Source organism: Ahaetulla prasina, chromosome 3 (assembly GCF_028640845.1).
Source record: "Ahaetulla prasina isolate Xishuangbanna chromosome 3, ASM2864084v1, whole genome shotgun sequence".
Lineage (NCBI taxonomy): Eukaryota > Metazoa > Chordata > Lepidosauria > Squamata > Colubridae > Ahaetulla > Ahaetulla prasina.
In genome coordinates this window covers 37,342,929-37,370,736 of record NC_080541.1, presented here as the reverse complement: position 1 = coordinate 37,370,736, position 27,808 = coordinate 37,342,929, and the positions used below count along the sequence as shown (strand labels likewise).

General features: G+C 38.3%; 1 protein-coding gene across 3 annotated transcripts; it reads left to right on the top strand.

The window, feature by feature from the left end:
- Nucleotides 1–1,022: 1,022 nt before the first annotated feature.
- LOC131195479 (carbonic anhydrase 3-like) lies at nt 1,023–27,808 on the top strand. 3 transcript variants are annotated; one of them, XM_058177424.1, is made up of 8 exons: nt 1,030–1,178; nt 2,907–3,054; nt 4,562–4,759; nt 16,195–16,313; nt 17,590–17,682; nt 20,761–20,826; nt 22,884–23,039; nt 25,988–27,808. In XM_058177424.1, exons 2-8 carry the CDS (start codon nt 3,051–3,053, stop codon nt 26,105–26,107), a joined length of 756 nt encoding a protein of 251 aa, XP_058033407.1. In that variant the 5' UTR covers nt 1,030–1,178; nt 2,907–3,050; the 3' UTR covers nt 26,108–27,808. The 3 variants fall into 3 exon arrangements, with proteins under 3 accessions (XP_058033406.1, XP_058033408.1, XP_058033407.1); XM_058177423.1 differs by lacking the exon at nt 2,907–3,054 and having other exon boundaries at nt 1,023–1,178; XM_058177425.1 differs by lacking the exons at nt 2,907–3,054; nt 20,761–20,826 and having other exon boundaries at nt 1,023–1,178.

Sequence of the window (27,808 nt, the reverse complement as noted above, 5' to 3'; positions counted from 1 at the left end):
AACATCAGCCGAAGGCCAGGGCCCTGAGGGTCCTGACCATCCGGGAAACGGGAGAAGTTTGAGGGCTCGGGGCGCGCGATCGCCTGCAGACATCGAGCGCGCGCCCCCCTAACACGATGTGAGCCCCCACTTCCGCCATATCTGCCCCTCCCCCTAACCGTGGAAATGTCACCACCCTCAACCAATGGAGCACCAACCCCCCCCATGACCCTCGGACCCACCAACCCCCCGCCACGAGCATGCGCAGGAACTGGACTCCCACCCGGCGGGTTTCCCCCAACACCCGCCCTTAAATCCCTCCCACCCACCCCCAACCCAAACCTATCAATTTCCTCCCCTTAAAAACCCCTTTAACACCCTCCTTAAAAACCCCGACAGGTTCTTCCCCTACCTGACACTACCCTCCCCTTTAAAAACCCTTATTAAAAAACCTATCTACAAAACCCCACAGGTTCTTTTTTTTCGCATGCCACCTCTGTGGGTCCCAAAACCCGTCATAGAGGCCGGCCCTCGATAATGTGGAGGGCCATTTCTGCGAGGCGGGGGCACCTCGCAGCTGCAAGAGTTCATCAGAAGAATAGCGCGTCGTAATAGAAGATAAGATCGGCGAAATTAGTAAATAGTTTGACAGTGTTGAGAGAATTATTTGTTTAGCAGAGTGATGGTGTTCCGGAAAAAACTGTTCTTGTGTCTAGTTGTTCTGATGTGCAGTGCTCTATAGCGTCGTTTTGAGAGTGGGAGGAAGGAAGGATCCTTTCAACAACGTGCAAATGTCAACTAATTCTGACACCGAATATGGAAAGTAAGGGGAACCACTGTCTGACAGCCATTAACCCCTAAGCCGGATCATAAGGAAGATACAGAGAAATTGGGTGAGTTCGACTACTCCTTAAGCTGATCGTTCTTCTAGCCGCCGGCAGGTCCAACTGAACAGAAGATCCAAGTTTCGGGGAAACCCGCGCCGGTGCGTAGCTCCCCCCTCCGGCCTCCGTCTGTAAATGATTTTTGGGCTCCTCCGCCTTCAACGCCGGGCTGTCCCAAGGCTGGAGTCGGCTGAGCCCTATAAATGGCTCGGGCGTCAGAAGTTCGCGGCCAGCGGTGCTGAAGCCCGCGCGAGAGAACGATGCGCAAGCAGTCCACCGGCGAGGCCCTGACCTGGGGCTATAGCAAGGAAAACGGTGAGTGGGGAGAAGTCCCCAGCCAGCGGCTTTCCACCCAACTGGGGAAGGAGCGTTTTTCCAAAATCTCGGGCGTGGGATTCGTGTCTCTCCGAGAGGCCGCCTTACCTGGTCACTCCACTCTTTTTGATGCTATCAAATAGGGCATAAGTTCTCTTCACTCCCCCCCCCTTCAGGCTTTCTTTTTTAGGGTGCATTGCAGGTATAATGGACCACAACTCCTATCATCTCCACCGGAAACCTGGCTGTAGATTGATTGGAGTTCTTGTTCTTGTTTGACACATTTGGAGGGCTGCAGGGAAGGATGTTTAAGAAATGTTGCTTGCGGTGATAACTTGAAAGCAACTTGCCTGGCTAAGAGGTTCTTTCTCAGATTGAATCTATTTGGGAAGTCAAATTAACCAGATTGTTTGCTTGTCTACCTCAGGATTGAATTTTGGACTTTTCTGGATTTTTGATGGAAGACCGTCATTGTTTGTTGTGTCATTCTTGTTAGTAACTGAGGATGCCAAAGCCTGAAAATAGCCTCATTTTGCATGCACAATAACATTTCCTGGCTGGAAGAAGAACAATTTTTATTTTTATTTATTATCATAGGAAAAGCACAGAACACTCTAGCTTCTTAAAAGATTAATGTGCTTATCACCACTTTCTTCTAGTGCTTGAATACATTGGAGATTTCCTGTCACTCACTTGCTGTATTCTACAGTAGTAGATTGACTATAGCAATGTGATACTTTCCACACAGGGTATCTGGGGTGCACACATGCGTGTGTCTCAAAAAAGACAAGATAGTAACCGCAAACTTGTAATCAAACCTTGTCCTCTTTTTAAACGTACATTATGACCCATGTAAAAAAGGATGGGCTTTTGATTTCATGATATGGCTGCCATCTTGACTTTCTTGAAGGAGAGACTTCAAGATAAAAAAGCTGTAATCTCTGCTAAAGGTCTGAAGTCTAAGAGCAGACCATATTTTTTATGAATGGCCTCTGCCCCCTTTTTTAATACATAGTGTGATACACCATTTCCCCCCCAAATGGTTGCAAACATGTTGGATTATGATTTCCATGGCTCCCTGCTGTTGCCCTTGCAGGCTGAGACGGATGGCAGTTTAAAAACTAAAAAATGTGGAGGGCTCAGCTTGCCTATCCCTGTTGTGTGCATGTGCAAATAAGGGTGTATATCCCACTGCTATTGCTTTTATTCTTTTTGTTAGAAGAATATTATTATTATTAATATGCCTGAAATGTAAAAAACATTCTATGTTGTTATTGTTTTTAACAATGATTAGTATAAATCAATGAGAATAACGTAGAGTACCTTAACATTTCAAAGTCTGAATAGTACCGAAGAAAACAGTCTTGCTCAAATGCAACAACACAGTGGAGACTGTAGTATTTAAGTATTGGGCTTAAGATTGAAGCTTAATATTTAATGCTATGTATAAGAAACATATACATACATACATAACATACATTATACTACATATAACAAATAGTTTTGTGTATTTTGCATTTGTTCTTAATACGATGTTCAGCTTTAATGTAAACAATTTTATGACAGTACTGGTATCAGTATCGGCATTTTAGAAATGATAATTAATACTGATATAAACAGCTTTATTTTTAAAAGTTTACATTATCTAAATATGAGAGTATCAATAATCTCCAGTCAATATTGTACAAATTTCCGTGGACTCAAATAATTTTATTTATGTTTTATAAGAATGCAGTAAAACTGGAAGAGAAAGAAAAAGGAAGAAAAATAGGACCCTATCAAGTGGAATTTTTTTTGCTTATGAGTCTACAATTCAATATATGAAATTCAAATAGAAAAGGCTTTCAGGAGGCCTATCGTGATAACTGCCTGATGGGTGAGATAAGGTTTTCTTCCTTGCTATAACATTGTTCTTGAGAGAAGGAGGTGCAGGTGGCTTTAGGCAGGTGAGAGATGTCAGTATGTTTAAATTAAAAAAAGAGGCAGAAAATCTTCCATGCGCGAACCCTATTCTCCCCTGTTAATCATTCCCTGCCTAATAATAAGTCTTCACTGAAAGTGAACATACAACACCTTTTTCTGCTCTAGTAGCACTCTGGTCATTCTCAATCAGCAGGAAAAAATCTCTGAAGGGGACCCCATGGGAGGAGGTAGAATTAGTCTGTGCATTCAGAATTACATCCCAGAACCTGCTTTTCACTTAGATCCCAGGCTTGAGATATATAGCAATAAAGTAGAATAGAATAGAATAGAATTTTTTATTGGCCAAATGTGATTGGACACACAAGGAATTTGTCTTGGTGCATATGCTCTCAGTGTACATAAAAGAAAAGATACCTTCATCAAGAATTCTAAGGTTCAACACTTAATGATAGTCATAGGGTACAAATAAGCAATCAGGAAACAATCAATATCAATAAAAATCGTAAGGATACAAGCAACAAAATTACATTCATACAGTCATAAGTGGAAGGAGATGGATGATGGGAATAATGAGAAGACTCACAGCTTTGTATAACACTGTACTTCTTCCTACAATTAAGTGGTGCTATAGTAATGCTGCCACTTCTTAGGAATATATAGTTTTGCTATCCTACCTGTTCTAAATAGGTAATTTGAAATGCACGCGAATAAGAGCCCCTTTGACTTTAAAATGGCCTATTTATAGTAGACATGCAAAAGATTGTTGTAGTAAGATTTCCAGGGATTCACATTGGAACTTTATGTTGCATATATGCAGAACTGATTTCCAAATAGATTTTTTTACTTTGCTCTTGGGCTTGATGAAGAAATCTAAACAGAATCCTTATTATCTGTCATTCCTATGAGGATCATACAGCCTTAACAATTTTTTTTTGAAATTTAATTAATGAAAGTTTTCCTACAGCAGAAAGTTGGTGCACTAAATTTAGCAACTTCACCCATTTTGCTTCTAATTAGCAAAAGTTTATGCAGTGTGAAAATTATCAATAAGCACTGCATGCTTTTTAATTTTTTCTACACGAGTTTATATATGAATTTGGTGAGATTTCCTGTTAGATTATGCAGGACTGCAGGCTATGTTTTAAACTCAAATCTAGTTTTAATTTCTTGTTTTCTAATAAGGAATAGAAAGGGTCATTGAAACTGTAACAGTAATCCTTGCCACCAAGATTTAAAGACTCTTTAAAAAGTAATTTAAAAAGACTAAATCATCCTGGGAGTAGGTAGTGCTTAACATTGTTCATTTGACTTTTCCAGCCTCATGTCCTTCAGGTGTTGGAACAGGCATTGTAGCCATCTGGGGTTAGAATACCAAAATAGATGAAGGGCGACTTGTTGGGAACGGCTTCCATATGGCACAGAATATGACACACCTTTGCCTTGGCATGTTTCCCTCCCAGGACCTGATAATTGGCATCAATCTTATCCATCAGCCAAAGGGAACAATCAGTCACCTATTGCAATTCTTAGCAAAGATGTCTATAAAGACCCTGCTCTTTTGCCTTGGCGTACTGGCTACGATCCAGGTGCGGCTAAGAACATAAGAAACACTGGGAAAACAGTGCGGATTACATTTGATGATACTTTTGATCGCTCAGGTAAGTTTCCTTTGGTAAATGTTTGCAAATGTACTTGTAAGCCTCAAGTAATCAGGGTTAAGCCTACAAAATCCTTAGTGTGAAATGATCTTCTAAGGAAGGCTTCAAGTTCATCTCCCAAACACAGAAACAGCTGGTGGGAGATGAGTGCTTTGTTGCTTATTGTGCTGGTTGGATAATTTACTTTCCTCTGCCCCTTGGGATATTCTCCCAATTTCGAGAGATATGCCATCCATGTCAACAGCCAATTTGCAGTAAGTCTGCAATCGTTTTGAAACCCAATGCTTTTCAGCAAAGTTGAGATTTTGTTCCTATTCTGCTCTTCAGTCTTTATTCTGTGTTGTAGAATGATAGGTGCAGTCCTGATTTTGCATCCCAATCTGATCACATGAAGGGTAGATCATGATGGAAAGTATTTGTCAGTCGTGTAATTTAAGAATTGAAGTGCATTAAAGAGCCAGTGTGGTGTAGTAGTTAAGGCATCAGGTTAGAAACTGTAAGATCAGGAGTGAAATGCTCCTGGTTGTGACTGGATCTCACGATTTGGTAGCGATCATGGCCAGTGGTTCGGCGATCCAGTAGCGATTGCTGAACCCCTGGCGACACCCACCGTCCGGGTGTCATAACTTCCTGGTTTTAACCAGGAAGTAATGTGTTTTTGTGCATGTGCAGAATGTCTGTGCGTGCATGTGACACGCGGGGGGGCATGTGGACTTCCGAGCCAGTAAGGAAGGTAAGTAGATTTCACCTCTGTGTAAGACTATGAGTTCTTAGGCACAAAATCAGCTGGGTGAGCTTGAGCCAGTTCTCCTCTCTAAGAAGGAAGCAGTGGCAAACCACTTCCAAACTCTTGTAGAGAAAACTGCAGGGAATTGTTCAGACAATTTCCAGGAATTAAAAAATTTGGCTCAAAGGCTCCAACTCCCCACCCACCAACTCCCCACTATAGGTAGCCACTAGCCATCCATTTTATTAAAAATCATAATCCTTTTATTCTATAAGCATTACTGTACTTGATTGTTATACAACCAAGTCAGATTGATTGATAACATGCCATTAAGTCATTGTTGATTCTTAGCAACCACATAGTTCGATTTTTTTAAATTTCTTTTTTGTCACAACAGTATGCACAAACAATTGTCATAGATAGAACAACATATTTTGAAGAAAATATATATATATATATGTAAAAAATATGCATCAGCTATATCAAATTGATAAGATAAAGGGAACAATAGGACAGGAACGGTAGGCACTTTTGTGCTCTTATGCATGCCCCTTATAGTCCTCTTAGGAATGGGGTGAGGTCAATAGTAGACAGTTTTTGGCTGAAGATTTTGGGATTTTGAGTAGAGACTATGGAGTCAGGTAATGAGTTCCAAGCATTAACAACTCTGTTACAGAAGTCATATTTTCTGCAATCAAGTTTGAAGCGGTTGACATTTAGCTTGAATCTATTTTTTGCTCTTGTAATATTGCGATTGAAGCTGATTTCCTTGATGATGGTCTCTCCTTAATCTGATCCTTGAGCTCCTCCAAGGGGGTACATTCATTGCTGTTGTAACCGAGTCTATTACCTTACTGGTGGTCCTCTTATTCTTCTTTTTACGTTTTCAATTTTTCAGCCTTTTCAATTAGAACCTTGTTAATTATAATTTTCCTGTATTTTTTCTTGTCTCTACCTCCGTCCTCTAGCTTTTTTTCCTCATGGAAATGTGTATAATTTGTTTAAACAAAAAAAAAAGAAAAGAAATCCATTCTGCTTTTTCTATCCAAAAATGGGTAAAGCAATCATAAAACAAAAAACAAGTCACAAGAGCAGAAAGAAATTTAAAAATAAGAAACATAAAATAAGTTTGATAATGAACAGTTAGGTAAATGCAAGAAACAATTCTAGTCAGCAAAAATTCCATGCAGCCAAATTGTACATCACTTGTAGAAAAGTTCAGGTTCTACTTGATTTGGAATGAATCCTACTCTATATTTCCAATAGTTTCATTCAACCATTTTAAAACCTTTAAGATGATTGGGAATGTTAGCTTTTGCTGCCACGGTATTTGATTGGATTCATCCCTAAACTTCCAATTCACATGAAAACAGATTGCAAGAATGCCATTTTACTGTGATCGGCATGATTCCTTCCGTATGCATCTGTGATTAAATATCAAAATTTTTTCATTAGCCCGTGGCATTTTCCATGAGGTTGATTTTTATTTTCTGGTATAGGGTGAGAACAATAGGCTTTTCTCAGAAAATGGAAAAGGAGCTGCAGAACAGCAGCGTTTTGCTTTTAAAAGAAATGTAGGAACACTGACCACACTTGGAGTAGCGATACGATTTTAAAGTTTGTTTTAACAGCACAGTTAAGATATAGTCCTCCTGGACTGTAATTACTTTCAAATGTTTAAGGATTAGAACTTCAGCACACTCATGTACAGTACAGAAATATATTTACTTCCGTGTGTGTGTGTGTGTGTGTGTGTGTGTGTGTGTGTGTGGCTGCAGTGTCAATGTAATATTTGTATTTTGTGATGATCCTCTGTGGCAGTTCTTATCTACTCTCTTGCTGGAGTAGTTCTTGGCTATAAGGTTGCATTTTTCATTGACTCTGATGTCTACTATTCGTACTGTTGTGAGAAGGAACAAATTATGTGCCTTTTTGTTCCCTTGTCTCCTTGCATTATATGGCTGCAACAGAATGCATCTATTTGTCATGTATTATAATCCTTGGTTGGGTTTTTTTGCATCATTACATTTAATCGATTATGATGTCCTTTTGCATGGGTGCTTCAGTAACCCCAATCAAAATGAACAGAATTCCCAAGCTCTGAAAGAGAGAGATGGTGTTCTGAGCTAGCCAATATCACAATGCCAGCTAAAGAAAAGGCAAAGCTAAGCCTTTTGCCCTATGCTTAACATATCTTTTATCCTTGGGTATTCAAGTACATAGATATTAATCACTGATGAGAGACCAGCAATACTCTGACACAAAAGGTTGAGCTCTGTGGTAGCATTAACTCTGGAATCCCATGCTATTGCTGGCAGTCAAAGGACTCGAATGTTGCTTCAAACAAAGGCCCTCTGGGATTGCGACAGTGATCGGCTTTCTGCCCACAGGAGTCGGGTGCTTTCTCCTTTTTAGGCTGCAAAAGAATGTGCGGTTAGTATCTCTGGAGGCCTAGAGTTAAAACTCATGGGCAGGGGCATTTTAGGTCAAAACTGAGATGGCTTCCAGAATGCTATGCTAGAAATACTCTCTTCTCTTTGAATTCAACGTGACCTGAATTCATGAAATAAATGGCAGTCTTGATCATTATAAAATGAGCGGTATTTTTGTTAGGTATTTTCATTTCAGAAAAGTCCATTATATTGTTGTCAAATGTTCATAGCTGATTTTATTGACTGTTATTTCAAAGAACATGCCAACTGTCTATTTATTCTTGGACCTGTTAATTGCATTGTTATTGACATGGTCAACTGTGTTATATTGTTGTTATTTTTTTAAATCACAAAACAAAACTGCAAAACCCTCACTTGTACCTAGGGGGTACAAGGCTGAGCTTCCTTTGTTTTCACTTGTGATTGTCACCTGTCATTGCAAACCTGACAATATATGAAGTTTTTCAAACCTTTGTATCAATATGACTTTATACTACTATTATACTCAATAGTAGTAACTGTGAGAGGGATCTTGGAGTCCTAGTGGACAACCATTTAGATATGAGCCAGCAGTGTGCAGCAGCTGCCAAAAAAGCCAACACAGTTCTGGGCTGCATAAACAGAGGGATAGAATCAAGATCACGTGAAGTGTTAATACCACTTTATAATGCCTTGGTAAGGCCACACTTGGAATATTGCATTCAGTTTTGGTCGCCACGATGTAAAAAAGATGTTGAGACTCTAGAAAGAGTGCAGAGGAGAGCAACAAAGATGATTAGGGGACTGGAAACTAAAATATATGAAGAATGGTTGCAGGAACTGGGTATGTCTAGTTTAATGAAAAGAAGGACTAGGGGAGACATGATAGCAGTGTTCCAATATCTCAAGGGTTGCCACAAAGAAGAGGGAGTCAAGCTATTCTCCAAAGCACCTGAGGGTAGAACAAGAAGCAATGGGTGGAAACCAATCAAGGAGAGAAGCAACTTAGAACTAAGGAGAAATTTCCTGACAGTTAGAACAATTAACTAGTGGAACAACTTGCCTGCAGAAGTTGTGAATGCTCCAACACTGGAAATTTTAAAGAAAATGTTGGATAACCATTTGTCTGAAATGGTGTAGGGTTTCCTGCCTGGGCAGGGGGTTGGACTAGAAGACTAGAAGACCTCCAACTCTGTTGTTGTTGTTGTTGTTGTTGTTGTTGTTATGTGAATTCCTGGCTTGATCAATTATGTATTGATGAATATCCCATTTGTAAGGAAATCGTAATTATAAAATTATATTTGCAGTGGGATACTACTCTAAAGGCTGGTCATAGAGTCAGTGGTGGGTTTCAAATTTTTTTACTATCGGTTCTGTGGGTGTGGCTTGGTGGGCGTGGCATGGCTTGGTGGGCGTGGCTTGGTAGGTACGGCAGGGGGAAATCTCCATTCCCACCCCACTCCAGGAGAAGGATACTGCAAAATCCCCATTCCCTCCCGATCAGCTGGGACTTGGGAGGCAGAGAATAGATGGGGACGGGGCCAGTCAGAATTTTTATTACTGGTTTTTGAGCTACTCAAAATTTCCGATACCAGTTCTCCAGAACTGGTCAGAACCTGCTGAAACCCACCTCTGCATAGAGTCTTTCATTGGTTTTACTAAAGATTGCAGGTCTCTAAGGTTGAAGATTGTTTTTCCTGATCTGAATATGGTGCTATTCACTGAAAACACAATGTAGTAAGGAATTTTTTATAATGAATTTTCAAGGTACTTCACACACAATACTATTTGGTATTGTAATTTTTTGTTAGGAACTGACAGAACTAGAGTACTATAGTTTAAAAAAACATGGGTTTAAAAAAGTTGTTTTTTTATGTGACCTAGACCAGGGGTTCCCCAACCCCCAGGCCAGTACCAGTCTATTAGTAATGGGCCTGTACAGCTGGACATGAGTGGCAGGTGAGTGAGCGAAGCTTCTTCTGTATTTACAGCCACTCCCCCATGCCATATCACCTCAGCTCTACCTAAAATCATCAGGCATAAAATTCTCATAGGAGCACGAACCCTACTGTAAAATGCACCTGAGGGATCTAGGTTGCACACTCTTCCTATCCCCCCCCCCCGGTCCATGTAAAAATTGTCTTCCACAAAACTGGTCCCTGTTGCCAAAAAGTTTGGGGACCACTGACCTCAATTATTGTCATAAGAATGTTGCAGTTAAGAAAAATGCATGTGTTTGAAGTCCTCTCTTTTGCTGTGAGGACAATAGATAAGCATTTGAAGATTTTTATTAGCAATCTAATAATAGTATTTATTCCATGCCTGAGGAATGGAGCATTAGCCTTTATTTTTATACAAATAAATAGTAGCCAACCAAGTATATTAAACAACTCTACAAGATGGACAGAAGAATACTTTTTCACCATTTCTTCTTTGCAACTGGCTTACAAGTATGCTGCATATGAATTAGAAAATAGAATACCCATTTATACCCATTTTTCTTCTCTATTCCTTTAAAAATGTTGGCTGTCACCACATTGGATAGCAGTGAATTCTGCAGATCTGAATTGAACTGAATAGGATTTAAAACTGAGTGGAGTGAATTAATGAGGAAATTGAATAATAGAATTGTTGCTTACAGTATGACGTTGGGTTTATTGTGATTTTGATCTAATCGACTTAGCTTTGACAAACCATTGTAGTGGAGTATTTGCCTATTTTATTTTTTATAGAGAATAGTCTGCTGTTTGAAGACATCTTCTGTATGAAAGATTATTTATCTTAAGTCTTAGAAGCAGATGGAATGGATGGACCTTGACAATTACTATTATCACTAACATATGCATAACATGTGGTACAGGCATATCATTTACTTGGTTCAGCGTTACTCAATATTCTGAATATATTTCTCTGTAAACTGTTCAGATTACAACTATATTTGAATCTAGACCTATACACTATAAATTCAAATGTGCATGTAATACATTCACATTTCTGTTCTTTAATGATGCATTAAATGATACTTTTATACTCTCTTAAAAAGAATAACACAAGAAAGGGAAATCTAGGACTGGACCTCCAGAAACCATGCTCACCTGTATTCAAAGGATAATTTTATAAAAGGCTGAAATGATCATTGGCTGAGTTTGCAAGGACTATCCCTATATGCTTGTTGCATATTTGGATGATTTATTTCAGGGGTCTCCAACTTGGGCAACTTTAAGCCTGGAGGACTTCAACGCCCAGAATTCTGGGCGTTGAAATCCTCCAGGTTTAAAGTTGCCCAAGTTGGAGTCCCCTGGTTTATTTTACTTTTGAAAGTTGTAAAATTGAGGAAGAAACAGATCACACAACTCCATATTCTTGGTAAAGAAACTGTTAGAACAAAATTGCCCTTCTACACTTGTTCTCTTCAAGGCTGGCCCTATTTGAGAGCAAGGTGGGGCACTTGCTTCTGGTGACAGCAAGATGCTTGATAAAGCAATTTCATACATCCTGAAAAAATAGCCTGTTTCCAGTAGTGGGATTCAAATCCCATCGCTACCGGTTTGTTTAAGGGTGTGCTCATGCTCATGTGCATACGTGACGTTTCTGCACATGCGCAGAGACATCCAGATAGGTGTGTGGAGCCTGCCGCCCGATCTGGGGCAAACCGGTAGCAACCCATCACTACCTGTTTCCTTCAGATTTAATAGATGATGAATGCTATTGGAATAAGTATACATATAGAAAGTTCCATGTTATTTTTCTACTCAGACAGCACGAAGTCAAAGGCTGCCTCTTTATCTTTCTTCTCTTGTTAAAGAAGCAGCAAGCAAACAACAAAAAAGAAAAGAAATTTCCCATATAACTAATGGGAGATTTAAGCAAGTCAGCAAAAAAGATAGTCACTGACTCCTTGGAATTTTTTTTTATTTTTTTTATTTACATTTATATCCCGCCCTTCTCCGAAGACTCAGGGCGGCTTACAGTGTATAAGGCAATAGTCTCATTCTATTTGTATATTTACAAAGTCAACATTGCCCCCCCAACAATCTGGGTCCTCATTTTACCTACCTTATAAAGGATGGAAGGCTGAGTCAACCTTGGGCCGGGCTTGAACCTGCAGTAATTGCAGGCTATTGTGTTCTAATAACAGGCTCCTTACAGCCTGAGCTATTCCGGCAATTAGTCCACAGTGAACCATAATTGCGATGACATATAGATTGCTAATGATGGCATCAAAATGGGAAAAATTAGAGTACTAAGTACTAAGAGAAGTTATGAATATTTCAGAAATTACTTAGGTAACCTCATGGCTGTATCTAAAACTAAATACAATACATAAAGGCCCAATTTGTGCAGGAAGCAGTTGGGTTAAAAGGCAGCTCTCAGCAGTTCAGCTGAGTGCAAACTGAGGGAATAGTTTTATTGATATGTTGGAAATAGTTTGATACTGATTTTTCTCATGCAAATATTTTTGTTTCCATAGCTACAAGGCCATAGTAGTGGGTCGATCCATATCACGTGATTTCTGTCCTGTCTGGTGCTTGCCTTGGGGATGAAGTGCACAATGCTTTTGTACAGTTCTGCCTATAAATTCATTCACTGGTCTCATTTCTCTTAATTGACATTGACATTGAGATAGGGAAATGTAATCTTAATAAATTAGACATTCTCCTCTGCCCACAGAAGCAGACACGGTGTAGAATTACACTGTCATTACCTTGGCTTATGTTTTATATTGAGAATCTTTTTTAAAAATGTAGGAGAAAAATTTCAGAAGGAAAGAGCCATGGCACCAGCCCAGCAACACATGCTTTTCTGAGCTCCTGCCTTTCAGTTTCATGTTCCTTTATAATGGTATATTTTAATTACCTGGACCTTTTTCAATCAGGAATGAGGCCTGGGAATGGAATGGAAACAGCATTGGTTGCGATTTTGGATGATCTCTGGTGTGGGTGTGATGGTGGATGTGCATCCATTCTTACCTTACTTGACCTCTCAAGCAGTTTTCAAGCAGCATTGACTATGGTACCCCTCTGGATTGACTCAAAAGACTGGGAGAGAGTGGTATGGTGTTTTGCTGATATTCAGGGTTAAATTCCAGTTGGGGGATGATTGGGGAACGAAGATCCTGCCCTTGGCCCCTATGTGTGGCGCGCTCCCGGGGATGGTGTTCTTTTTTCTCCTATTTAATATTTGCATGAGACACTTGATGAGCTCATCCATTGCCATAGGGTGATGTATGATCAATATACAGATGACTTTCAATTGTATATCTCTGCTCCTGACAAGCTTATTGATGCTGTGGGTTTTTATCCCAGTGTCTGGAGGCTGTGAAGGTCTGGATAGGGAACAACAGACTTCAACTGAATCCTGGCAAGGCTGAGTGGCTTTGGGTTTTGAGTCACCCCCCTCCCTCCTGGGTGATGGAACTGTACCATCTTTGGTGCATGATGGGATTGCGCTGCCCCAAACAGACCTTCTATACAATCTGGGAGTCCTTTTGGAGTCATCGCTCCAGTTCAGTGAGCAGGTGGCAGTCTTGACTAGGAGGACCTTTGCACAGCTTTGTTTTGTGTGCCAGTTACGCCTTTTTCTGGATCAAAGGGTCCTTACTCATGGTCATGATGACCCCGAGTTGGATTGCAGCAATGTGCTGCACGTGGGACTGTCCTTGTTGGGTAACTGGAAACGTCAGCTGATGCAAAATGTGGTGGCATGAGCAATTATGTGTGTTTCTTTGCGAGCTGCATTGGTTACCTGTCTCTTCCAATTCACAGTATTTTATTGACCTTTGAAGCCTTTCATGGTATGGGGCTGGGTTTCGTGAGGATCTCCCATCTCTTCACCTGCCTGTCCCATCAGATCTAGCGGAGAGAGTATGTTACAGGTTCTGTCCGCTAGGGGCCCTAGGGCCTTTTCTGTGGTGGTGCCCACATTGTAGAATCTACTATGAGGTGACACTGGCCTCATCGCTTTTGAGTTTCACAGCCCCTTAAGACCTGATCATGCCAGTAAGCCTGGGACCCCAGGGGACAGGTGAACGTGTGCGGTGGCTACGTTATTAACATCCCTTTGCTGTTTTTTCCTTGTTTGTTCTGTTTTTTATAATTTTAACTTTTGTTATAATGTTTTTATAATTAAATTTTTAAATAAAAAATTTAAATGTTTTTATAATGAATAATGATAATTGGTTTTATGTATTTAAAACACATTGAGGAGGAGATGTTTTCTATATTAAGAAACCTACAAGGTCCATAACTGCAAATCAGAAAAATCATCCTATAGAATCATCTGTGCAGATCAGTTTGCGTCTAGGTGCCCTTGGTGATGAGGAAGAAAGCCACACATTTGCCCCTAAAGCGTTTCCATATCATACCAGCATAAGACTTGTATGGAAACTTACTGACGTATTCCTCAACTATTATAAATAAACCGCCTTAGTATATCCCATGCAGAATCATCATAATCCCTTAACTCCACATCCAGGAACACTGAATGAAGCTGCTGCAATGCAAGTACTATTGGATAGTGCCAACTTTGTCACTAGAGAATTGGATTTCCATGAACAACCACGGGATTTGCTTAGCAGAGATCCTGCTGACATTCTCTGGTTCACCATCCCAACATCGCGATCTTACAACATTGGCTTGCCAAAACCTGCTCATATGATGCTTACCAGATGCTCATGTGATTTCCCTATTAATCTGGAATATTGCAGGCTGGTCAGAATGATTAAAAGACTATCCTTTATTTGATTACATATTGTGATTTGATACTTTTTGTTTTACAGGAAACCTGGGCCTCATCAGTGTAGACAGTGAATGGGCAAATTCAGTCTTGGTTATCGCAAGTAAGGTGGGAGGGAAATCCAAGGGAAACATTGCAACCCTAGTTAGTATAGCTTTACAATGGAAATATGTCCCTCTGCATTCCTAATCCTAATCCTAACCCTAATACACCTTTCTCCTCCTATTTTCTCTGCAACAACAATACTGGGAGGTAAATTGGGCTGAGAGAGAGTGACTGCTCCAAAGTCACCCATCTGGCTTTCATGCCTAAGACAAAATTAGAACTACACTCTTCTAGTTTTTAGCCTGGTGCCTTAACAACTAAGCCAAATTGGCTCTATTTGATTTACCTTTCATGTTGTATTATGTGATTATTATTTTTTTGCTATTCATTGACTGAATAAAGTGCTGCATATAGGAAGCTTTCAAACACATTTCTGTGATATGAAAAGTTACCTTACATTTCAGGTGCTTTCTTTCTTTTTTTTATTTTTTTATTTTTTGGACAAACATACATAAAAACATCTTCAATACAAATACAAGCAGTGTGTCGGTTGGTTGATTACAAATCTTTTGTGCAATTTCACCAAATTTTATGTGAATTTAGATAAATTAATATCTAATATCTATGTGAAATTAGATAAATTAAAAAATATGAATTTCACCAAATTCATATCTTTTAATTTATCTAATTTCACATTTTACCAATCTAATATATATCCAAATGTTTTGGTCCATTGATCTTTTGTTTAATTGTAAGTATTTCTTCCCTCACTTCGTACAAAATGTTCTAAATTTTGAGTTAATTGTATTACATCGTTTATTTCATCATCTTGAATCCAACCAACGATATTACATTATATTTTATATATTTCAACAATTCTTACATTATAAAAACCTCTATCAAACTTCATTAACATATTTTTTTATCTAACTCATTTCAGGTGTTTTTTTGTTGCTACGTCTAGTTCTTCATTAAGTGGAAAGACAAGATTTATTTATAGATAGGAAAGATATGAATTTTGGGCTAAGGCCAGTCTAACTTGACACGCATAAAGTTAATTAAGTCAGAAGTGACAAATGTATGAGTTCAATCATACTGCCTGTTTATAATTATCATCTACTGGTAGATGACATTTTGTATCTTGTACATGCATTGTTCCTAATACTGGCAAAATATTATGGCAAAACACTATAAGACTCAATCTGATGATCAATTGTTGTTCTCTGTCAAAATATTTCCTGCAATATTTTCAATCACCTGATACTGCCTGGAATCCTAAGGCAGGAAAAAGAGATACTAAGTGTCACAACATACTTGCCAATGTGCTAGAGAGGTGGTTGGCCAAGGATGCACTGTTTTATGAACATTGGATTGGAAATGCAGTGGAAGATGAGATGCTCCCTTTCCCATCAGTCATATTGGCAAGAGATGCTAATAAATACTCATCTTATTTCATGGTTATACCATTTGTTATGGCACAGCAAAATCTTCTGTTAAATCTAGACTATTCTTTGCAGTACTTAGAGGAGGACCACTTCCTGAGATTTACAGGCTCCGTCAGCTTCACATCCACTGGGGTTCTACCAGTGACAAAGGTTCAGAGCATGTGGTGGATGCAAAAAGGCATGCAGGAGAGGTGAGTAGGTTCTGGAAGAAATACTGGAAGATCTCCCCTTGCCAGAGGGGAGAAAACCAGGTGCTGATAGACTATCCTAGTTGCACAGATATCCTCATCTAAGCTTTTATTAGACTAAGGTTTAGATGAAGATATGGGGACGCGGTGGCTCAGGGGCTAAAACAGCTGAGCTTGTTGATCGAAAGTTCGGCAGTTCGGCGGTTTGAATCCCTAGTGCTGCCGTGTAATGGGGTGAGCTCCTGTTACTAGTCCCAGCTTCTGCCAACCTAGCAATTTCGAAAGCATGTAAAAATGCAAGTAGAAAAAATAGGGACCACCTTTGGTGGGAAGATAAAAGTGTTCCGTGCGCCTTTGGCGTTGAGTCATGCCGGCCACATGACCACGGAGACGTCTTCGGACAGTGCTGGCTCTTCGGCTTTGAAACAGAGATGAGCACCGCCCCCTAGAGTCGACAACGACTAGCACATAAGTGCGAGGGAAACCTTTACCTTATAGATGAAGATATTTGTGTAACCAGGATACATACTGCTTGATGCAACATTTTTCTTTTTTAAAGTGAATATGGAAATTGACTGGGCATATTTAGGAACACAGGTGTTAATTATATATATGCATGTCGATGCATATGTATTTATTCATAAAACTTGTCCTGACTCAGAATATGTAAGTTGTAAAAGGCCTATTATATACTATACACTTGTTTGCCAGACATTACAAGTCGATATGTTGAAAGCACCACTTATAGCACAGGTTTCAAACTCGCCATGTCACGTTACCGTCATGTGACGTTTTGTGATGTTTTCCCCTTTTGCAGAGCTGGGGTGGGCGTGGCCTGCATGTGACCCATTTGGCCTATGGGCCCCAGTTTGACACTCCTGACTTATAGGAATTTTTATAGTATTTTGATCTTATCCTGAAAATAATTAAACCATGCGTGTTCAATATATTTTACATGATTCCAAAGGTGCGTGATGACTCTTCATAACTTCACATCTGCTTGGCCACTACTCATATTGTCTGAGAATAAGTATTGTAGTCTGGAGGATGCTCAATTACAGAAAAATAGTAGTGTGAAAACCATTTAACGTAAATTTGGCAATGTTGCAAAATCTTACCTGTCACTTATCATTTTAAACATGTTTAAATTGATTTTTATTAATTACCTGGTAGTGAGAGTAAGATGGCCATTGGGAAATGAAGACGATTTTATGAAATGTCACCAAGCTCTATTAAGGCTTGCTTTGATATCTAACAATAATGTTTTCCTTGTTTTTAGATTCATTTGGTACACTGGAATTCCTTCTATAGTAATTATAATGATGCTTTGAGAAAAACCGATGGCGTGGCTATCATAGCCATTCTAATGCAAGTAAGTTCTGATTACTATTTTCTTAGGCATATTTTCTCGATAATCTTCAGCTGTGGCTCAAAAGATTGTATTTGTTTTAGACAACGATGCTTTCTGTTTTTCTCCATCCACTACATCATCTTATTTGAGCTACTATGGACTTAACATACAGAATGCTGACACCTATCCTCTACCTTCCTCTACTCTCCCATCATATGCCACACTAATGGACTGTGTGTGATCTCTTATCTTTCTAATTTCTAATTAAGCTTGAGGAAAAAGTCCACCATAGTATTCAGAGTTTCCTTCTAATACATGGAATACTGTGTGAAGATTCTTTTCCAAGGAAGGGACACATCACAAATGTATACAGTGCTTTATGACAGCCAACACATTTCCCAATAACAGGTCTGTTAGTCTGGGTTAATTCCAGTTTTCTTGGCTTTGCAAGGTGATGTCACCATGTAAATGTGTCTTTAACACTAAATCCTTTATATTCAGTCCTGTTAATATTTGATCGAAATAAAAGTCTGAAAAGTGGCATACGATCTTTGCCTTTTATACTAGTTGGGATGAGATGCTGCCTTGGTGTGGTTGCTCCTTTTCTAGTTGCTGCTGAGCTCCAGGCCAAGTTCCAAGTTCTGCTCTTAAAGCGATATTGTTTTTGAGCACTCTAGCTCAGGGGTCTCCAACCTTGGTCCCTTTAAGACTTGTGGACTTCAACTCTCAGAGTTCCTCAGCCAGCTTTGCTCAGCTCCCAAGCCATGTTCCTGGAATCCTGTCAGGATATGCTGCTTACCATAGCTTGTGGTTCTGGCAGTTGAATGGTAGTCCTCTGGCCTGCCTGTGACAGCTGTCAGTCTTCAGACATCACCTTCCACTCCCTCACCTGCTTGCTGTTTTCCTATCTCCTTTTTTCTTATATAACCACATTCTTAGAATTTGCTTTGGTAAGCTAAGAACTTGGATGTTTGAAGCTGACTCTTGAACTATTGAAAATGCCATAGTGTGGCTCAAGTATTACAGGCAGCTGAAACACCAGTTTGGATGTTTGTGAATAAAGTTGTGAGTTAATGATTGAATGTATGAGGGAAAAGGAGTGAGAAGCATTTGTGTCTGGCTGTGGCTTAGTTGTTTCAACTTAATCATTTCTCAGCCTTTTGGCTAAGATCAACTGTAGTATTTTAATTCCACTCCCTCATTAATTCAGTGGTGGGTTTCAATTTTTTTTTACTACAGGTTCTGTGGGTTTGGCTTGGTGGGCATGGCATGGCTTGGTGGGCGTGGCTTGGTGGACATGGCAGGGGAAGGATACTGTAAAATCTCCATTCCCAGCCCTCTCCAGGGGAAGGATACTGCAAAATCCCCATTTCCTCCCGATCAGCTGGGACTTGGGAGGCAGAGAATAGATGGGGGCGGGGCCAGTCAGAATTTTTCTTACCGGTTCTCCGTAATAAAAATTTCCTGAAACCCACCTCTGCATTAATTATAAATATTATCACACTAATAATTATTGTTATAAGAACAAAAATACCATTAAAACACAATTATAGTCATGCTGCTATATTTAAATGTTGAGAAGTCTTGTAACTTTTTCTTTGAATGAAAACGGAACAGAATTAAATTACTAACTGGATAGGGATAGATTGTATTGCATTATACTGCATTATACACCTAGAATTGCACATCTGTCAAATCTCAGAAATTTTCTTTCTCCTATTTCTCTTACTCTCCTCTTATTCTAGAATTGTTCATTTATTCTAATTCAATAGTAGTTGTAGGTTCTTTCATTCCATATAGACTGTTTGGGCTGTTTAATGGTTTTAAAGAGTATTCAATTAAAAAATAATCTTTAGTAATATTCTGCTTTAATGACTATCCAAACAACACTGTAGACTCAAAATTTACTGGAACAGTCCTGCTTTAAGCTCACTTCCTGAAAGGAGGAGGATTGGTATTGTTGAGTTCAGTTGGTGGGGTTGTGTACTTTTTTCATGTCTTTGTACTAGATGTGACTTATTGTTTTATAAATAGTAAAAACAGTTTATCAACCGTATTCAGTTTTGTTACAATTTAAGGCAATAAAACATACATACTATTATTAGTAATTAACATTTGTACTTTAGAAACATGATACAAAATTCATACTTGATATAGGACCCCACCAACTGAACTCAACAACACAAATATTTGGGATTCTGAAGAAAATCTGTACAGAACTTGGTCAGAATGTTTAATACATTAGAGAGGCCTCTTCCAAGCTGGTGACTTCTGCATGTTGAATTTGACATCCCCAGCTAGCATGAAAAAGAGCCACACTGACTGGGGTTTATGGAAATTCATTCAACATATCTGCAAGGCAGCAAGAAAGCTGCCTTAAGATCTAGGAAGATGGCTTGTATACTACAGAGTGGCTTTTTCTAAGCTGATACCATTATAAAGTGTTGAAGTACATCTCATGGTGAGGGGTTTAGAATGCAGTATTTCAGGCTCACTCTGCTGACTGCCAGCAGTTCGATCCTGATCAGCTCAAGGTTGACTCAGCCTGTCATCCTTCCGAGGTTGGTAAAATGAGGACAAAGATTGTTGGGGGCAATATGCTGATTCTGTAAACTGCTTAGAGAGGGCTGTAAACGCAGTGAAGAGATATATAAATCTAAGTGCTATAGCTATCACTCATTATTCTCAGCCAGTATGGCTGAAAATATAAAGAACCTTAATGGATGGTTATGGATCTGTAGTCAAACACAGCTGGAAAGTACCAATTAGTGAAAGTTCACTTTGTGAATATTTTCAATTATTTTCACTTTCAGTACCACTACCAAAATGTTTTCTGAAGTCCAGAAACACTCACTGAAATTAAAATCATACTATAGTTGTGCAAAATAGAGCATCATTAAATAATACTAACCAATCAGGCAAATGTTATTCTCTTTTAGTCTTTATACTTAGTATTATTGGTAAGGGTTGTAAGATATTCCACAAATGTTACTAATTAAATGGACATATGGGAAAATTAACAATTAATTCTGTATACTGTTGCAATTTGGGAGATAATCACCTTTCATGGCTGCTCACTGGCTGACTTCTGCATGACAGGTAGGAAAAAATCCTAAGCCAGAAATGAAAAGAATTATTGAAGAAATAGACGCTATTAAAACAAAGGTATGTAAAATAATATTCTAGCTCATACCAAGTTTTCTAACATGGTTAATCTAATATGTTTCAATAAAGGGAGATAACATACTTAGATAATGCATAAAAAGTATGATATTATTAACACAGGACAAACTACAGTATACTTAATTTGTCGAATAAGGCTGTTGTGACCCAGGCCCAAGTAGTTATTACCAGACACAATCAGTCCTAAACAAATATATTTTATTAGAACAGCTGAGAATTACTTCATTCTCAGCTTAGTCCAAATTAAGTCTAAAACAAAGTCCTTCATAAAAAGTCCTTTGGCCTTATCACAAACTTTTGTCTTCTTTGGCACCCTGCCAAAGGCTTTTCTTGGCAAGAACTCCACGAAGTTCAGAAACAGGAGACAAGAAACAATTGTAGCAATGTTGCTTTCCTACAAAGCACCCAAGAGCCATTGCTGCTCTTTTAAGCCTTATGGGAGTGGCCAATCATCTTCTGGCCTTACTCCTGAGTCGTCCCTTTTGCTTCAGCTGCTCTTCCCTTCTGGCAGCTCTTCTCATGCATGCATTAGGAACAGGCTCCTCCTGTTCCTCTGCCTCTCTGTTGTCCACCTCTGGAGGCTTCAGAGTCCATGCATCACTCCCAGATGGGGCTGGCCCCATCTCTGCCTCTGACGCAGAGCCCTCGTCCGGGCGTTCCCCTGACTCCAGGACTGACCCATTGTCCTCCCCAGCCTCCTCACTGTCCGACTCCACTGCCAGCTCCGCAGGCTGCTGGCAGACCACAACAAAGGCACAGTTAGTTGGCTTGAGATGTCATACTAAGCCATAAGTCATGCTTATGAAGCTTAATGACTGTATTTACACAACATGCCAAGCAGTATGAAATGAACAACACTATGGTCATGAATGATATGTGAATCTTCGCTGTGACATCTAACAACTGGTAATGAGAACTAGCATGAAACATGTGGACAATAGGAACATCTGGATCTTGTAACAAATCTTTAAAAAAATGAATAGCTGGCAACTTCCCATGGGAAGTTTAATGAGAGTGGAACAAATAAGAGATTATGTAAAGAAAGGTTTTGCAGACACAGTTGTCTTGATTCAGAAGTAAACCTTCTCAAATGATTTTGCTCATGAGATTTTCTTTATTGCTTTTAAATTGAAAGTTGGTGGGGTTTTTTTGTCATACCACCTCAGAAGAAGCAATTTGAACTAATATTTCATTGTGGATCCGGATTTCAAACTACTTGGGGATACTTACTAAAATCAATGCAGACTTAATAAAATCGGGATATCTAATGTTAAGTAAATCTGGAATATCTTTTAACTGATGATAGATATTAGAATAAAATGTTTATTAGTTTTAGTATTCTGTGATCTCAACTACACCATGAGGCTAGTTATACAGTAGTGGCCAAAATTGTGGAAGCCTTTTGGGAAAAGTGTATTTTCTAAAACTAGCTAATAACACCACTTTATTTTGGAGTAGTACCATAAAATTATATATCAATGGAAAGATAATTTAATCAAGAATGTAATGCAATAACATTTATGAAGGATTTGCTATTAGAATAGAAGTTACAGTATAAAGAAGAAAAGTGAAACGTAGAAAAAAATGAGGTATACAAAAATTATCACGTCAGTTAATACTTAGTTGGATAATGAATTATGGCCTTCCAATGTAAGGAGTGAACCAAGTTTTTTTTTTAGTTTTGCAGCTGTTATAATTTGAAACCAAGATTGAATGATTGTTTCTATTAACTGGGTTTTATTGTTGGGTCGCTTCTGACCAACAAATTTCTTTAGACAGCTCCATAGATTTTCAATTGGGTTAAAGTCTGGACTATTCCCAGGCCATTCCAGCAGTGGAATATGATTATCTTGAAACTCCCAAAAAGGGGTGTTATTAGCCATCAAACCTCAAAAATACACTTTTCCCAAAAAGTTTACACAATTTTGGCCACCACTGTACAAATGATTATCATCATCCAGCCATAATAAATATTGATAGTAGAGAGCTTTCTTGTCTCTGCCACAGAATTTAATTATGTTATTTCTGATTTATTTAAGGGAAAAGAGGCTCCTTTTCTAAACTTTGATCCATCTATCCTCTTCCCTCAAAATCGAGGTTACTATACTTATCAAGGCTCTTTTACAACGCCTCCGTGTGAAGAGTGTGTTACCTGGATTGTTATGAAAGAGCCTATAAATGTTGATGAGCAGCAGGTAAATTAGAAAACAGTGTAGTTATTTCTTTTTTTCTTTTTGGTATATATTTTGCGTAAGTTTAAATGCATCTCATGTGTTCATTAGTAAGTATAATCTTGCTTTACCATAAATTATATACATAATTCAGGTATATTGTGCCACTGTATTCATGAGAAATATTGAACAATTTCTTTTTTTAAAATAATTTTTATTAGTGTGTCTTTAAAAACAACACAAAAAAACAATCACACATGTATAAAAACAAGACATGTGAAGACATAATGTATTAAATATTACATAACATTAATGGTAATTTTACAGCATTACAGGATACAGGAGTAAAGCAATTATCCTACTATTGAGTAGTAAATAGAAATGATAGAGAACTATAAAAGCAAAATACGTAAGTCGATACAAAATGCTGACAATTTCTAAAGCAAATGAACCAGAGTGACAAGCGAGGACTTAAGAGCATTTTACAGGTAGTCCTTGAGTTACAACAGTTCATTTAGTGACCATTCAAAGATACAGCAGCACGAAAAAAATGACTTACGAACGTTTTTCACACTTATGACCATTGCAGCATCCCATAGTCACATGATCAACATTTGGATAGTTGGCAACTGATTCACAATGGTTTACAATGGTATTTACAATAGTTGTTGTGTCCTAACAGTGAGAATTTTCTTCTGAAAATGCAGGCATTCAGACTTGCACAGAGAATTCCAAGTGTGGCTTCAGCGGCTCAGAGGGATGCAGAATAAGGACTTCATGTGTTTCTGAACCCTTTTTATGATGCAGCCCAAAACTGCCTTAGCTTTTATATCTTTCAAGCAGGGATGTAGAAGAATTCCACTATGAAGTCTGGAGGGAGTAAACTAGGAGTGATTTGCTCCTAATGGACTTTACAGCACAAAATGAATTCCAACTAAAACCCTTCTGGTTCAATAAAAAAATATCTGCCAGGAGGCAGGCAATTACACTTACTTTGTGAGGCTGTAAAGAAAATTAGGGGAGGGAATCTTATTTTTCAAGTAAATGGGGTAGAGCAGGAGTGTCAAACTTGATTTCATTGAGGGCTGCATCAGGGTTGTGTTTGACCTTGGGGAGCTGCGGTGGGCGTAGCCAGGGTGGGCATGGCCGGGTTGACATCACTCCTTTGGGGATGCCTGTGGTGGCCTGAGTGCTCTGCCAGCGAAAACAGGCTCCCAAGCTCCGTTTTTGGCTGCCACGGCTTCCTGCAACCCTCTGCCAGTAAAAACGGAGCTCAGGAGGGTCATGTGCGGCCCTTCCAAGCTCTGTTTTCACTGGCAGATAGTTGCAGGAGGCCGTGGCAGCCAAAAACGGAGCTCGGGAGTCTGTTTTCGCTGGCAGAAGCACCGCAGGTTGGTACTTCACTGTTTCCCTGCGGGCCAGATCTAAGTATCTATGGGCCAGATCCAGTGCACGGGCCTTCGGTTTGACACCCGTGGGGTACATCTAAACTCCAAGAGGCTCCATTTTTACTGGTGCTTATCAAAATATCCAATGTGATCACAGGGCTTTAAAACTCACATGGACATTCCAGGAAGCAGTGCTACCATGAGAAGATTTGTATCAGCAGATCACAAGCTCCTTTCTTGCAGCAACGGGAGATCACCTGAACAATGTTACCTTTCTGGCATGCCCATGTTACCTTTGACATAAGCCCTAGGGAATAATTCTATACCACTTCCATGTTTAAAAAAATAATGGCACTCCAAGACCGTTTAGCTACCTTATAAACAGAAAGTACAAGCCCACCTTAAATCAGTACAATCTTTTTTTAAAAAATAAGATCTTTGTTTTAAATGGACCTAATAAAGCTTGCATATCTTGAATCTCAAATTTTAATTTAGTCTCATAAAAGTGGTTGGCAATTTTATTATTTCCAGCAGATAGAGTTCTTTATTTAGACAATGACTCTATCCTTTATCAATTCTATTGGAGAAAGAAGCATATTCCTTTTTTGTAGTGTCTTGTTTAAACTTTATTTCATTTCTTAATTTCCCATTTCCTAGTTAAACTTTTCTTGGAAATAAAAAATATTTATGTGCTTTTCTTAGGTTTCTTGGGTCAGGAATCAAACCCTTAATAAAGGCTCACACTCCAGTCCTTATGCTATTTACTGTATGTAGAATTAAATTCTATTGGCTTTAATGGAAGTCACTTCCAAAAAGGGCGAAGTCCAGAGTAATGGGTCATTCATAAATAAAGACTGCTAAACTTGTTTTTCTTGATTTGCAACAATCTAATAAAAAGTTGGGCAAACAAAGCAGATCTTTATATTATTGCAGGAAGCTCTTTGATCAGTTGTAATAATCAAAATCTGCTTATATGTTATCTTTATTCTTCTAACTTTCTAAATGTTGTGAAACAAAATGGAATAAGATATTTAGAGTAGGAATTTGAGGACCACCTATCAGAGAAAAAAGATAAGAGGTTTATTTGTAATTAGAAATATCTTGATATCTAGGCAATTACTTACCAAAGCAGAAAGACTTTTATAGATCTCCAGGAAATGAAAATCAGTTAGCAAGATTGTTATCTAAATTAGGCAAAAATTTGTTTCGGTGTTTGGGAAAAATTGCTATTTGAACCGTGATAGGTCTGAAACCCAGGTAGCGTTCTCTTCCTGAGAAGAGTATAATCTAGAATAAACCATTGGATAGCTAAAGAATGTTTAACAATTGAATCAAATACATAAACAGAAATTGAATCCAACAAGTAAGAGTTCATTTCTACTTGGGTGAGGGGTTCTCTAGAAAATAAGCCAAGCAGAACTTTACAGAACAAATAAATAGCAATGGTTGTATTGCATTTTTCCTCCCTTGAACAAACTCTGGCAGCTTTTTAAAGGAAATTATCATTCTAGTATCTTTTGAATGTTTTTTTAGATCATTTGTAACTAAATTGGTCTTAGAAATATCTTTCTTTTTCCTCCATAGATGTTAAAGCTGCGTAGCCTTTCTAGCAATAGCGCAGAAGATCCTCATTGTCCTTTAGTGGACAACTGGCGGCCTCTTCAGCCTCTCAATACCAGGATGATACGATCAACATGTCAATAGATTCTCTACTACAGTTGCCATCTTGAGTCATGAAGATCTAAGGTTTTACACTCATGTTGTATATAGATGGTTCTTCCTTTGGATCTATGCTGTTGAGCCAAAAATGTTAAGCAGTGAAGCAGGACAAGTTATTAAATGAATATAACTAATTATAGTAAAACTTTAACTTGTCTATTGATATGCTGTGGACTCTCTCTTCAGATGTCATATACCATATGCCATGATGTTACAGAGACTGAGCAGTGTGTATCAAATGCTTCCTTGCTCAGCCTTACTCATTTGCCTGTTCCTGCCAACCAAACTGGCTAAACTGTTTTCTGCAACCAGATGTCTTTTCCATGTATGCGTTTGCAGCTAACAGACATCTGAGAATTGCAGTTATAATGTGTCAAGGCTTGTTCTTAGCTTCAGATTCTGGCTAGTGAGTATGGCAAAAAGCCTTTTATCTGATATACTGATAAAAGTTCTGTGATTTGTTTAGCCATTCCCAATGGAAGGAGAAGCCATCAAGCCATATCTCTACCGACTTGCTTGCTGAGTTGCTATAATCTCCTCATATTATAGTGAGAACCAAACTAGCTGTATGTAATCTTGAAATATTTTTTCTTTTCCCCTTTCACAATTTATTAAAATGTTCCTAATTTAAAACTGGTCAAATTCCACTACCATTTATACCAGTTGAAATTGGTGAAAGAGGATTTATTTCAACAATAATCCTGTATGCTTTCTAAAGGTTATAGGGAAAAAAGTAACATCCACATTCTATTCTTATACCAAATTTCCTTGAAAAGCCTGTTGATTTTAGGGAATTTGATATTGAGAAAATATATGCTGTTAAATAATAAAAAAAGAAAATCACCCCAGCATATATTTACAGCATTAATTTATCTTTCTTGAAATGTAAATTAAAATGTTCAAATAGAAGATAGGATGAGCTATAGAATTCATATTTTATCCTATAATTGTGTAACTTAATTTCATGCTAATTATAAATATTTTGAACACCTTAGATTTGCTTAATATGAAGATAATCTCAGAGAATTGAAAGCAAACATTTTCTTGTAAGGGAAAGGAAGTGTGATGTATTCAGTTTTTAGTTGTGCTGTATTGTAGCATCCCAAAAAGTAATATTCTGATCTTATCCTGATTTGATTATTTAGTCATTCATTTTGTGGCAATGCAGATAGTATGCATTATATTCAGAATCGCTGTTATAAATGGGAAGAAATTTGATAATGCAATGAGATTTTCACAGGCATCTCATTTTAGATTTAAAACCAATTATGAAATGGAAAATATAATAAATCCAGACTTTTCAATGTCAATATTACATTTTTTTCAAATAAACTTTTATATCTCCCATGTATATATAATTAGTAATTTATAAGCATCAGAGTATTTTTTTCCAGTTTTAAAAATTGGTTAATGGATTGTTCCTTCCAAATTAAAAAAAAAAAATCAATTTGTATTTGCATTGTAGCACTTAACATTTCTGAAATATACATTAAAACATCTTTTTAAAGTTACTAGGAAAACAACAGTGTTTGGGGAGAATGTCTAAATTTCTGAGAATTATTAATAAAATATCGGCCTGAGTTGTTTTTCTTTCCTGCTTTGGGTTGAAAAGCATTTCAAACTGTACTGTATGATGGCAATATACTTGCTTTTGTAAAACAACAAAAATAAATCTACCTTTCAGAA